The sequence below is a fragment of the Cryptomeria japonica genome, chromosome 10 (genome assembly GCF_030272615.1).
Source record: "Cryptomeria japonica chromosome 10, Sugi_1.0, whole genome shotgun sequence".
In the NCBI taxonomy this organism is placed as follows: Eukaryota; Viridiplantae; Streptophyta; class Pinopsida; order Cupressales; family Cupressaceae; genus Cryptomeria; species Cryptomeria japonica.
The window spans coordinates 504,189,067-504,204,227 of NC_081414.1; the positions used below are offsets into that span (position 1 = coordinate 504,189,067).

At 35.5% G+C, this 15,161-nt stretch overlaps 1 protein-coding gene across 5 annotated transcripts in view; it reads right to left on the reverse strand.

Moving 5' to 3' along the window:
* The window catches only part of LOC131039422 (protein SWEETIE), a 326,474-nt gene that overhangs the window by 83,821 nt on the left and 227,492 nt on the right, over positions 1-15,161 (reverse strand). For all 5 annotated transcript variants that reach the window (XM_057972185.2, XM_057972184.2, XM_057972183.2 and 2 more), the window contains exons 25-29: positions 7,319-7,475; positions 4,122-4,271; positions 3,716-3,765; positions 3,255-3,354; positions 3,108-3,164 (exon numbers count right to left, since the gene is read on the reverse strand). In XM_057972185.2, the coding sequence (XP_057828168.2) occupies positions 3,108-3,164; positions 3,255-3,354; positions 3,716-3,765; positions 4,122-4,271; positions 7,319-7,475 (514 nt within the window). The remainder of the gene's footprint in view (positions 1-3,107; positions 3,165-3,254; positions 3,355-3,715; positions 3,766-4,121; positions 4,272-7,318; positions 7,476-15,161) is intronic.

The following is a 15,161-nucleotide window of genomic DNA, read 5'->3' on the forward strand; positions in this document are numbered from 1 at the left end:
TAGAGGAGCAACAGTTGATATGGAGTAAGGGTTACAGCACCACAACCAATGGTTGGACTGATAGAAGAAATAGAACATTGCTGAATTTTCTTGTTTCTTCCTTAGGTGATTGTACTTCCTACAATGCATTGATTTAGTGATTAATATTTTTAATTAATGCTTTATTGAATCGATGATTTTGTTTCTTTTCCAGGTGGCACTGTATTCATCAAATCAATTGATGCTTTAAAACATGCCAAAAACACCACATTCCTTTGTGAATCTTTAGAGGAAGTCCTAGCTGAAGTGGGCAAGGAGAATGTGGTGCAAGTTCTTACAAATAATGTACCAAATTATGTTGTTGTAGCTATACTATTGATTGACAGGCACCCATCATTATTTTGGACTCCATGTGTTTCCCATTGCCTTGACCTCATATTGGAGGATTTTGGCAAGCTTCCATGGATCAAAACATGTGTGGAGTTGGCCAAAAACATTTGTAAATTCGTATACAATCACACATTGGACCTCAACCTAATGAGGTAATTCACAAGGCAGAAGGAGTTGGCTCGTCTTGGCATAACCCAATTTGCAATAATTTTCATCACATTACAATCCTTTCTTTAGTCAAAGGGAGCTTTGAGGCGCATGTTTGTTATTAAGGAGTGGGCATCCTCATCCTATGCTGAGCATTGTAGGGGTTGATGTGGCAAATTGGATGTTTGATGAACAAGGCTTTTGCGTACCTGCTGCAAAGATTGTGAAGGTAAATGAAAATCTAATTCTACATTATCTTTTAATTTTTATTCATATTTTTCTTTTATTTGCTAGTTAATGTTTCACAATAATTGTTGTTCACTGAGCCTTTGGTAGTTCTCCAATGAGTTATAGCTGGGAGAAGCCTACGATGGTGGTTACATATACGAGGGCATGCATAGGGACAAGGAGGCCATTAGATCCATCTATGCGGGAATTGAGGCTGAGTACCATCTCATTTGGGAGATCATTGATAGGCGATGGCACCTCCATTTCACAAGCCCCTAAATGCAGTTGCTTATTACCTCAATACAACATTTCAATACTGCCATAATGTCAAGGCAAATGAGGAGGTTCTAAATGGGCTCTACACAATGAGAGCAGATTTCGCCTAATGTTACAACACAGATAGTCCATAAGATTGAGACCTTTAGACTTGCACAAGAAGAGCTCTTTTCTCGTGACATGTGCAAAAAGATACTTGGATGACATTACAACCAAGTAAAAATATATCAAGGGCATAATTTGAGTTTTAAAATGTAATAATATTTACCTCTTTTATATTCTTATTAAATGTTGATAACTAAACTTGGATAATGAGATTGACTTTTTTTCTTTTTCTCATCTCAAATATGGTGGGAAATGTTTGGTGCTAAAGTATCAAATCTTCAAAGGATTGAAATTTGAATATTGAGCCAACCATGTAGTGCCTTGGGTTGTCAACACAATTGGAGAATGTTTGAATACATACACTCCAAGAAGCACAGTAGACCGTCCATGGAGAGGTTGATTGATCTCGTATATGTTCATTACAACCTTAATCTTGGCCACAGACAAATATTGGGCACAAGCTCCACCCCCATCACACTAGAGAAGGTCGATCCACAATCTAATTGGATCAATAAACATGACAATCATATCTTTAGTGACGAGGACCTTGATTGGGTTTGACCAAGTAGATAGAGAGGTTGAGCTTTAGCCACGGCAACGGAGGAGGATAGAGCATGAGTAGACACATTGGATGTTGGTGTGGGTGGCACAAAGACAAAGGCAGAGATAATGGCTGCATCATCATCCAAGACCTATCTTAGATGCCTTCATAGGAAGGATGCATGCTCCTCTAAGCCATAGACTTCTAGTTTTTGTTTTGATATTTGTTTGCAACTTTTGATGCCATGGATTTCATATTCCATGAGTTTGGTATACATTTGGCAATATTTATATATCTACATGTTTTATTTTCTTTAGCTACAATTTGTGCGTATACTTTATACTTATGCGATCGATGTATACTTGTGTATGTGATCAAATTAGCTTCTATTTGATCATGTAATTGTGTCTTTAAGGTTTATTTATTAAAGAGTGCATGAAACACGTTTTAAAACCTTAAAAATCTTTGAATTTCTTGGGTTTTCAATTTCGTGAGTCTTTGCCGAGTTTTTGCACTGAGTTTTAGTCGAAGTCAAAAATCAGCTTGTTGAATCCAAGTCTTGTTACTAAGCATTGAACAGCCTTCTTAATATCCTGCGTAATAATATCAAAATAATTCCTAGAACATTCAACATCACCAGTGGAAGCTTCTCATGTCTTGCTCACTGACTAGATCAAGATGCAAATTACTATCGATTGATTGATCAGAAGTGACAGACCAAATGTCTCAATACAAAAGAGGTTACACCAACCAATTTTCTATTCATTCTGAACAATGATTGTTCCTTGATTACTTTCACATTTATAGAAACAAAAACAAGGTAGAAATTGAAGTACAAGATAGAAAGAAGAGGACTTCTCAGTTCCTATAATCCACCATCTACTGATTGAAACAGCAGATTTTGTGCTTTAGCCTAAATTTCTCAAATCAAACCAGTGAATACGAGCTGCATCACGATCATCCTACTGGGCTGAGCAATCCTTCTCAGCTAATTGCAATCCCCAAAGGGGCTCTTGCTCTAACAATATTCTTTGGAAGCCTTCCAGTTTCAAAAGATAGCATTGATCCATTCCCCTTGTCAGTCTCTTAGGGCAGTTTCCCCTCAAGCTGGTCCTGGCTTTCCTCTAGACACCCAAGCAAAATTCAACTCAACCAACCCTTGTTTGTCGGATTCCATCTAATTTCAAATCTCTCTCTCATATCAGCTTAGCTCCCTTTATTGAGGATTCCATGCTGAAGTTTTGCTTAGGTATATCTTAAACAATCACTTTTTTGTCACATTAGAATTTCAACTTTGCTTACCCTAAATTGCGAAGAATAAAAAAAGAACCAGATACCAAAAACAAGTGAAACAGGGACCACAAAAAAGCCACTAAACTTTACTAGACAATAGCCTAGAAATGAAGTATGGCACTAAATATATTAAGTTATCATATCTCACCGGATCCCTTTCAGCTAAATGTCGTAGAGTGGAGACAGCAGCTTGCCGGAGTGTTGGCTGTTACCAGAAAAAGTGATTAGGCACAGAAAGATTATATCAGTATTTGCAATTGCAACATAGGCATTATTATGTTGCAAGACAAACCACCTGTCTAGATGAAAGTGTTGGTCTCAGTGTTTGCACATGGGAGTGAACAGAAACAGCTTGAGGAGCAAAAAGTACAAGTTGCTGGTTGAATCGCACACACCTGAGAAGCAAATGATTAAAAGACATTAGCTTCGATTGGTAATAGCATTATTAAATCAATATATTTAACAACCTCACATCAATCATGTTTCTTTCAACATCTGCACAAGTAATATACACATACAATTGTAGACAAAATTCATATACAACCACATTTGCATGCAAGAGAATCAATTTTCTTATTAATTCCCTTCAGATATGTAATACTATATATTTCAAACACAAAAATTCATTGGTTCTTATCAAGAAGATTTCATCATTGTAAAGAGTGAAGGAAGAATAAGCAGGGCAATCAATTAAAATCTTTGTATCCAGTCAATTAAAAATTACAAACATCGTAACAGAACAAGACTAATACATACTCAAGTAGTACTGAAGGCTCTTCCCCTGAACTTATCTCTTGAATGACAGACTGCCATTGATCAAAAAACCATTATTAGTGAAGGTTGATTTAAACTAAAACTCGATTTTTCCTCCATACACCAAGTGGCATGATTGAGAAAGATTCAAAAAATGAAGCTTCAAACTACCTTAAGTGCACATTTATCAGAAAAATAAAAGACCCACAAAGTCCTCTTTGTTAAGTTACAAATAGAAATACACAAAACCTTGGAAACTATCAAAAATGATAACCTAACAACATAACCCAATTATACTTAGAAACCAATCACTCATCATTACACCATGGACAGGACCGCCATGAAAATTTCAAAATAATATTAAAAAAATTGTAACATAACATACATTAAGTAACAAATGAAAGCAAACCTTGCAACGAGAGAAAAATGAGCTCCCAGGAGAAAGTTCTGGACCCAAAACAGCAACAATAGCATTTACCAAACGGCCAATATTTTGTCGAAGCTCAATTCCTGGATGTTCCTCATATAATAGAATGTCCATCACAAGAGATAGTATTGTCTGGATTGAACATGACAAAAAATAAACTTAGAAACCAGACGATCTCTATAAGAATGAACTTGAATCAATATAATCTGCACCATTGGCTGCAAAAAGTTCAGTTTGTGAAAAAATTAACTTCAGTAATAGTGAAACTATGATGATGGAGGAGATGGTATGGCATCCCCTTAAAGTGACAAGATTTATTGGACCTAAAAAACAAAACAAAAAAGTGAATCAAATATGTTACAAAACGTTGCTTCCATACCCAACCGTCTTGAAAACAAAGTGTCCACATTCATTTTCATTCTTGTACACTAAGAGATTCTGCAGATTATCAGTATCAGAAAAGTATGACATTATTTATATTCATGTGAGTAGGGCAAAAAAAAAATATTTGTACTTGACTTAACCAGTAGTAAGAAACCAACAAATTCGTTCCTCCCACAGTATCTTTGGCTATGTCCAGTAACCCATTTCACTGCATAGGTTATATGCATTAGTTCCAATTTACTCAATACTTCTTTCTCTTTCAGGCTATCAATCTTAGAGAAATACTTATGTTGACTGAAATTGGAAATGATTATCCTTTCAGAGCATCCTAGCTTCTTGTTTGTAGTTTTATTGGAGTTACAAGATTCCTGTTTGAATTCTGATGATACGTAAGACTTCTTAATCTGATTTCACTTCTTTACTGCCCAAGCAATGAAAGCAAACCTAGAAGTATTTTAGCCAAACCAAACTAGTGATAATCCCATAACATTTCAAGTAACAAATGTTTTTTATTGCTTTCATGAAATGTAGGTATTATATGGTTTTGCCTTCTTATAATATAAAAAATTTAAGTAACCACTGAATTTGTTTGAAAAACCAATCCCTCAGCTATTTATATTGTGAGCTTTCTTCAACTAACACAAAAGTAATTTTCTCAATAGTACAGTATGCAGAAGTGCATGAAGAATCTATGTAAGCAACATCAACAACAAAATTTATTTTTTGAGGAATTTATTGGGCACGGATGGATTTCCTAGATAAGTCCCATACACCTCAATCGTAGATTTATTCAATGATGCTATGTGTATTATGAACTCAATTCCTACTTTGAAGCTGCAAATATATATAGTACGAAACGAACCTAAACCCCCCAAAAAAGTTGCCAGATCCAAAAGCTGAACCCTTGAACCCAAACTAGAACCAGCAACTTAGAGATTTCCCCTAGAATCTCAAGCTGCAAAAATGGTATTTCAGGTGTCTCAATCTAAAATATGTAGGTACTTCTGGTTTGACATACAAATTATTCTCCAGAGAAACAAAGGCAAATTGACAAACGACTCACCCTATAGTTGAGCTGAAGTTCTTTTGCATTATGCCACTGTTTTGGAAATAAATGAAATTTCTGGATAGTATTTCATTCTGAATCTAAGCATAATAGCCTTCCAGTACAGAGAGATAAACTGTATTTGTTGGATAGCATAATTTTTTTCTTGATTCTTTAGTGATGCCCAGGGCCCACAAAGGCATTAAATCCACAAAACCCTAAAATGCCACAAAGACTTAAACCAAAACAAAACATTAACCCAACCACTATATTTCTCTTCCATTTTCTCAGTTTCTACTCTTTGCTGTGAGAGTTTGCTTGTTGGAGAAGAGATTGGCATGATGTAGAGGATACTGATATAGCCCGAATGAGATTGAGTTTCATATCTTTCTTTCCCCCTATCTCTCTATAATATATTAATATATTTTGAGAATATTTATATATATATAGCCATCCCCTGCCATCCCCTAAAAATGGCCCTCTGAGGGCCATCCCAGAAATGTGTCCCCTGCCATCCCCCCATCCCCGATAAACCGTGGAACATAGCAGTTTTCTCTTTGTGAATCTAAGCATAACCATATTCCATCACAGTTAAATACTAGATTTCAAAACACCAATAACCAAAATACCTGAATTAAATCAGCATGAGGAGCAAAAGGAACATCTACAAGAAATTCTTCTAAAATTGATCAGCTAACACTCATTATTGCATATATGGAGAATTAAGTATCCATTCAACTAACACCTAATATTGCAGCTATGTATATTTACTGTATTCAATGAAACATATATACGATAGCATTAGATTTTGTTTTAGGTGTTCATGATACCATGTTATGGCTTGGGCTTCAATGCAAGTCTCCTTTGATTGAGATTTGTAAAGACATTATATATAGTCTTGCTAATTTTGAATCAGTGCTTGTATCTCTACACAAAATATGGCCAATTCAAATCAGAATATCTCACAACCGGCTATTGAACATCAACTCTGCACATGTGTTTTCTTAAGACATGATTGAGTTTCTGTGTAAGATTTATCTCTCATCAGAGTTGAATTATACAGTAGATTTTAGTTTCATCTGCAGTTTTACATTTCATTCATCAGAAGTACTGTAAATCTCTTTTGTTGAATGGCTCTCAGTTTTGGTAATGGATAAATCTAACCTCCTTTACTTCAAAACAGGATTCGGTTGCAGATTTCCTGGTTATTTTCATTAAGCTAGAGCCTCAGACTTTCTTATTTATTCCTGCACTTACTGCACTTTAATTATATAGATAAATCATAACATAGATAAGCAAAATACTAATCACAATGGGAGAATACATTTGGAGACTTGACATCTAAGCTAATTGAAAAGCATTTACAAAAATCACCACCTATTGTTTGACAAAGAGCAAATACCAGCATATCAAAAGCACAAGATGTTTACAAAAGACTATAAATAAGGTTTTTAGATGACCATAATGCACTACAAAATAGGCTGCAGAAAATAAGATACATCCTTTCACTAATTAAAGACTGTCTTTCAAGCGTGTAAGAAAAACTCAATCCAACATGGAATAGATATGGAAGTCACAACCAGAGCTCTGTAAAATTTGATCCTGCCTCTTCACAGAAAAACTGGAACAAGATTTTAAAACCATATTTGCAGATAGAATATATAAATTTAAATTATGTCCCAAGTTAATGAATCTAATTAAATTTAAATCCTACTAATTATTGTTGAACTTTTAAGATGGTTAAACTTACTTGAACATGTGGAACACAAGAGAGACCCCCAGCTTCAATTGTAAGGCAAAGACCATGCAGAGACCATATGTGAACAGAATCCTTAGGATCCCTTGCCATCATACACAATGACTGCACTGTCATAGGTATTAATATTGACAATGACATCCCCCCTGCACTGTACTCAACCGAACCAAAAGATAATTTAAAACTACCAAAAAAAGGTGCCTAGAAAAAGATACATTAGAACTGAGTTAAATAAGCACAATAGCCACTTCCATTTAGAATTTAGTAAGATATTTTAAATCATTTAATTGTGACAGAATTTCCCTTTTTAAAACACATATCAGCAAGGATAATATTAATAATATATGTGCAAATTGCACCCTGAATTAATACAGCTCAATGCAGACTGCACTAATATCTCTATTACAGGCGCACTTGAGCCAAAAGATAAAAATGTTTCTGGAAAGTGCTATATTTGAACTAAATTAAACAGGTTCAACAGCCACTTTCAATTTAGATCTCACTATGATATTTTTTATTAATTAATTATGACAGAATTTCCTCACTGTAAACACATCAGCAAGAATAATATTAGTAAAATATTAGCAAATTGAACCCTGAATTACTACAGTTCAATGCAGACTGCACTATTATCTCAACTGAACCAAAAGATAATTTAAATCTACAAAAAGAAGTTCCTAGAACCTGAGTTGGAACTGAATTAATATAAAGAATTTAATATGATGTCAAAAATTATTTAATTATAACAGAATTTTCCCATCGTAAACACAATTCAGCAAAGATAATATTAGTAAAATACAAGCAAATTGCAACATGAAGTAATACAGCTCAATGAAGACTCTGCTAATATCTCTGCAGGTACAACTGAACCAAAAGATAATTTAAATCTACAAATAAAGTTCCTAGAAAGTAATATGTTAAAACCATGGTTACCAGGAGACACATCTCAGAGACGGAGATGCATCTTCAGTACCAGAGACGTCCCTGGAAACTTCTCAACATGTAGAGTTCTTTTGGCTGCCATCTCCTACACTCCCCTGACTAGAAATTGACATCTTCCGATAGAAAACTTAGGGCAAAATGCAGTAAAAGGCAAAAAAGGAAGGCAAATAAATAAAATAAGCCTTTAGCAAAGAAACGGCATAGGCTAATAACTAAAAAGGAAACTGCACCACAGGAAGACAAAAAACCATGCAAAGTTGTAGTGATCGAATCTACTGACAGTGTAGACTTTTTGAGAAGGGCATAAACAGTTGTATGACTGATTTCCTATCATTGTAATGGTTTAAAGCAAGGTTGCACGGGTACGGGGGTACTTGGAGACTTTGGAGACTGGTGCTGGTACTGGTACGGCTATTTTTTCAAAATAGGAGACGTGGGTACTTGGAGACGCCAATTTCTTTTAAATATAATTTAATAATTTATAGAAATTCTGAAAATATAATGACATTCAACATTAAATATAATGACATTAAATATAATATAATAATTTAGTAATGACTGTTGCAACGTTATACGAAATCCCTGTGACCTGCATTTGTTTTGAGCATTGTTTTTTTTTTGTTTGCACTAAATTTTGATTATTTTGTTGCCTGTGTTTTTTTTTTTTTTTACATTTTAAGGTTTCATTTTTTTTGTTTGGCTTGGAGACAGTGGGAGATGGGTGGATACGTTAGCGGGAAGTCTCCTCTCTATGGAGACGTTTCCAACCAAGTTTCCGGTGCAGGATACACATCCAAGTCTCCAGTACGAGTACCCATGCAACCTTGGTTTAAAGAGAAATTGCCTTTATTATTTAGCCGACAATATTGAATGTGCTCAACAGCTATATTACCTTACTTTCACTAAACCATTTAGACTACTATGGTACCAACTACCAACATTATAAGCAATTTCAATTTCAATTTTTGTTCAATGTTAAAGTTGATGTTAAACTTTACCACTATTCTTGTTTTCAAAGTTCTATGTCATGATATTTTCTGGAAATTATTAAATTATATTAAAAACAAATTGGCGTCTCCAAGTACAACCATCTATTTTTTTTTAAATTAGTTGTACTAGTACTGATACTAGTCTTCGACGTCTCTATGTACCCCCATCTCTTGGTAACCTTAGTTAAAACTAAATTAAACGAGATCAATAGCCACTTTCCTTTTAGAATACAGTATGATGTTTTAATAATTTAATTGAAACAGGATTTTCCTCATTCAAAATACAAATCAGCAAGCATAATATTAGTAATGTATGTGCAAATTGCACCTTGAATTAATACAGCTCAATGCAGACTACACTAATATCTCCATTACAAGTACAACCATAGAAAAAGCAACTAATAAGCTAAACATATGAACAGCCAAATTATAATGTCCTCATTTTTACTCCATCTTGTTCTACGCGCGTTAGCCAATTTTCAAGGTTTTCTGTAGATTTCCTAATGCATTGGGAGGGTTCTAATGTTCTCGGTGAGTTCAATTCTTAGTTTCAATGGATTTCGACTGTAGTTGCAATTTATAGTAATTGCTTGCATGGCACCAATCTTCTACGTTCTTCTAAGTTTGTTCTCTTTGGTCATCAAAAAACACTTCTATTCATAGTAAGTGCTTGCATGGCACCGACCTTTCTAGGCATTTTTAAGTTTGTTCTCTTTGGTCCTTGAAAAACATAGATATTTATAGTGTTTGCATGGCATCGGTCTTTTTGAGTTTTTTTGGGTTTGTTTTTTTTGGTCCTCAAAGAACAGTACTATTTATAGTATGTGCTTGAATGGCACCGATCTATCTAGGTTTTTCTGGGTTTGTTATCATTCGTCCTCGGAGAACACTACTATTTATAGTAAGTTCATGCATGGCACTGAAGTTCCCATAAGGTGATTGGAATTAAATTTTTAAATATGTGTTTTATTATTAAGTATTAAATATTTTGTAAAGTAAATGTCCCCAAGTTGGACATCTAGGATGTGGGGACTGAAGTTGTTTTAAAGAGGTGTTATGGGGGCCCTTTTGAGGGAAATAAAATACAGTGTTCCACCGGCATTGGGGACGGGGGGACGGGTTTCTGGGACAGGGGGACCAAGGGCCTAAGTTTGGAGATGGCGGCGGGGGGGAGTGGCGGGGTGGTGGTGCTGATATAGTTATACAACTACATATACATATAGTACTTGAAAAACTAGTTTTGAAAATATGTATGACAATATAATAGTATAAGAATTACATTTCAAATGAAACTATAGGAAATTTGAAATAATGAATCTAAATACCACGTCCAATTAGTGTTACCCCTTAACCCCCAAAAAAGTCAATTCTAAAAAAAAAAAAAATTTTAAACATTACATATACATGGGGGTGACGAGAGACGTTTGGGCGTCTCCCCGTCCCTCGAGAGACGTCTGCACGTCTCTCAACGGACGGGGAGACGCCTGAAGTTGTTTTAAAAAGGTGTTATGGGGGCCCTTTTGAGGGAAATAAAATACAGTGTTCCACCAGCGTTGGGGACGCGGGGACGCGGGGACGGGTTTCCGGGACAGGGGGACCAAGGGTCTAAGTTTGGAGATGGTGGGGGGACGATGGCAGGGGGGGGTGGCGGGGTGGTGGTGCTGATATAGTTATACAACTACATATACATATAGTACTTGAAAAACTAGTTTTGAAAAGATGTATGACAGTATAACAGTATAAGAATTACATTTCAAATGAAACTATAGGAAATTTGAAATACTGAATCTAAATACCACGTCCAATTAGGGTTACCCCTTAACCCCCAAAAAAGTCACTTTTTAAAAAAAATGATTTTAAACATTGCATATACGTGGGGGTGACGGGAGACGTTTGGGCGTCCCCCCGTCCCTCGAGAGACGCCTGCACGTCTCTCAACGAACGGGGAGACACCCAGACGTCTCCCCGTCTCTGGCGGCGCTTGGGTGGCGGTGGCGGGACGATCGGGGACATCGCATCCCCTTCCCCCCGTCTCCGAGATGCGGCCAAAAAGGGGGGAGACGCATCCCCATTGAATAGTGATAAAATATTTAAAAATTTAAATGCCCTAATTTGCCTTTAAACTTTATAAATTGGAATATGGGCTCTCATTTCTTCATTCTAAGTTTGCACACATATAAAGATGTTGAAATGAATTTTGGAGTTCTTGAATTGTTGAGTATGAAAACCCTCTACAATTTCTCTAGTTTCGATGGTAAAAGACCCACCCTAGCTGGTTTATTGTATCAATCAAAGAATACACTGGTTTTTGCTTGACATTTGGCAATGTGGGTTTCGCAAGAATGAAGATTTATTAAGTATTCTGAGTTTGTCTTCAGTTTTTTGGGTGTGATTGATGATTTTTGGTGATTTGTTGCATTTTGCAAGTTTTGGGAGAAAAAGACATACTTGGCCATACACTTCCAGCCATAGTTGAACCATCATTTTGGCTCACATCTCCTAGGGCATCGATTAACTGCTTCTAGGTACTTTCCCATTGATCTTTCCTCAGCTGGGCGACCAAGTTCCATAGGTTATTTGCAGGATTTGATGAGATTCTTAATTTTCTAAAAGAAATTGCCCCTTCCAGACAGGCCATATAGGTGTGGATTGCATTGAAACCTGTGCCAAAGATTTTTAGTGTGATTTGAGGATTGAAAAGTCATTTTTCTGAGGCATTTAGGCTGATTAAGATGATAGCATGTGTTGATAAGGCAGTTTGGTGTTGGAAGAAGAGGACTTTGGAAGGCAAGCTAGCCATCCCAGTGCAAGGTAGCAGCAAATTAGTTACACAAGTCTCATCTGGAGATTTCCTGAGCATTATCCAGTCCAAATAAGAGGTTATTCTTCCTGTTCTACATTTCTGAGCAGTTTGGAGAGTCGATTTACCTGTTTGGGGGTGTCCTTGATGTCATTGCAGCCTCCTAGACGTCTGATTTCAACCACTCAGGGCCATGTTACAATGCTGATCATGACTATTATAAATCTGCATTTTGCAACAGACCTGTAATGACTTCATTGGCTGCCTATTTGAAGTATTTCATAGATTAGTCACTAAAATTAAATTGAGTTGATGTTTGGTACTGCTCCTTTCAATTTCGGTTTATGATAATGTTCTTACCGAGACTATGTATTGTGGTTAAATGAATAAAGAAATCGTAACAGACTTAATGTGCAAGCCTTGTCAGCTGTGTCAGCAAATTACTTTCTGTGGCAAAATTAATCTCAAAAAAACCAAAAAAAAAAAAATATCAGGGGTAACCATTACACAAATTGCTTTCCAAAATATTACATGACAGTGAGAAATGGAAAAAGAAGCTACAAATGCATGAGGATACTTAACCAACAAGACCAATTAGTCCCGTACCATCCTCGAATATATTCTAACAACAAACAACATATATCCCCAAGTTAGGAAAAAAAAGAGATTTACTTACAAAAAGAATTTCACTTTCCTCTAAGAAAATAATTTGCAAGCCCAAAAATACCATGCATGAATAAGGCTTATCTGAGACAGGCAATGCTTCTGATGTTCCCTGAAAATAAAAAAACCAGCCAAACCTACAATTCAGAATCTTCTTCCAAAATTATTAACATTTTTAACCGGTGCCAAGTACAGAAAACTGGTTGTGGTGGAAGGAGTGTGCTAAAATTGAGACATCCCTCATTAAGTAAAACTAAGAGGAAAGGAAAACATATCCAATTTATTTGCATCTGTTCTAACATGCCATCTCATTTGGATACATTTTGGAAGAGCCTTTTCATATAATCCCTCAGAAGAAAGTGATATAACGAGTTGTTAGGGAGCATGATTACCAACAATATATTTAAGACACTTGAGTCTCTCATCACCAACCCATTTGTCTTGATATGGCATTCTAAGCTACACATTTCATAGATTGTCAATCCTAACTATATCCAATGTCACTACACTCGTCTTTAAGATTGCTATTCATCAATTGAGGGGATAATACTCTCACTAATCATGGATTGAAGTAGAACACCATATGCATTACAATACAAGGATTTGTTTCCTTTGTTCTATCTAGGAAATGAAAAATGAGGAACACTTTACTTCTAGATGTCCTTATCGACTAAAGATGCCAAGGGTATATTATTGCTCATACAAAGACTTCAAAAACTCACTTCCATTTTGTGTTTTCATGATTAGAGGTAATTGGCTCTATACCTTCAAGAAGTGGTCACTCCAAGCATGAAATCTAAGTTGTTGGTACGGGATACAGGTAGGACAACTCTTTTCCCGAGTACAATACATTTGAGAGTGTGTGTGTGTGTGTGTGTGTATATATATACATATACATATACATATGCATACATACATACACGCACACACACACATATAGTTGAACTACTCGCCAAGGCCCGAAAAAAAAAAAACTCGATGAAAACTCAACAAAAACTCAGCAAATTAAAAAATTGCTTAAATTTAATTAGAAATGCACTTTTTTTACAAAATTCAATGAGGAGATGCATCCAATGAGTCAATAAATGAGTACACAAAAGCAACAAGCTGAGTCTAGATATATTTGATTGATTTAAATGCAAATTGGGTACAAAATGGCATCCTCTTGTGGAATGATGATGGCTGATAGACTGAAACAAAACGAAATAGCAAATTGTTTTTTCTAAAACTAAAAGTAAATACTACATCAAAACATTTTACATCTTCCTCTTCATAGCTCTAGTGAAAACCAAGGGAGAGATAGAACTTGAGGGTCTAGTCATAGGAATCCGATGTGGCTCGTCCACCTCACTAAAATGAGGTTGAGGGTAGCACCCATCACGGGGGTCTGAGGGTGAGAGAGTGAGGGGTAGAGAGATATGTCTAGATCACGAGGGAGAAAGGAGAGAGTGAGATAGAGAGTGGTAGAGAGAGAGGATAGAGGAAGAGTGATAGGGAGATAGATAGGTCTAAAATTCGGGGCAGATAAAGTGAGTGAGATAGAGAGAGCAAGAGAATGTTGATAGGAGCCTATTGATTACTAAAATTTGACTAAGTCTGAAAATTTAAAAGGCCTTCTAAAACCTACAATTTGCATTATAACTCCTAGAGATTTGAAACCACTCTCAAACATCCTGCCAATATATACATGAAATATAACTTAAAGTATAAGTCACATGACTTATACTTAAATATTATATTTCATGTATATATTCTGATAAAGAGAATGAGACTAACTTGAAAAAAAAAACCATTAGATAATTTTTCGACAAGCTTGGGCCTCAAATTTTTATTCAGCCAAGTTTTTGCCAGAGACTTGTCGATTTTTTGTGAAAAACTTGCCAAAAACTCAACGAAACTCTTCGAGTTTTTTGTGATATATATATATATATATACAAACACAAAATTTAAAGAAATATAAATAATTGTAAAACTAAATACATTTGATAGTATGATACTTCATCATTGATCAATGCCAAATGCCAAAACAGTCGTGATAAAGATAAATATGAAATGCCAATTGATAGTTCAAAATTTCAATATTATGTCATATGCCATATAATATATATCATATATGTCTAGGTCACGATTCAAATGAAAATTATTACAATTACAAAATTGATAATCAAAAATAATAATTGTCTTCAATCTTGATCAATCATTAAAAGGATCTAGAACAAGATCATCATTTGCTTCAAGGTCAACACCATTTGAACCACATGTAAATGTAGTGCCACTCCCACTAGGTGTATCATGTGTAAGTATCTCATCATCATTATTCATAGTGACTCTAGCAAACTCTTGAATAGATGCATCCAACTTACATCCCAATGCTTCGTTGACCCATCCTTGTAGCGTTGTTGATTATGCGATGAGAAGACGCAAATTGGAATGAACATAAACC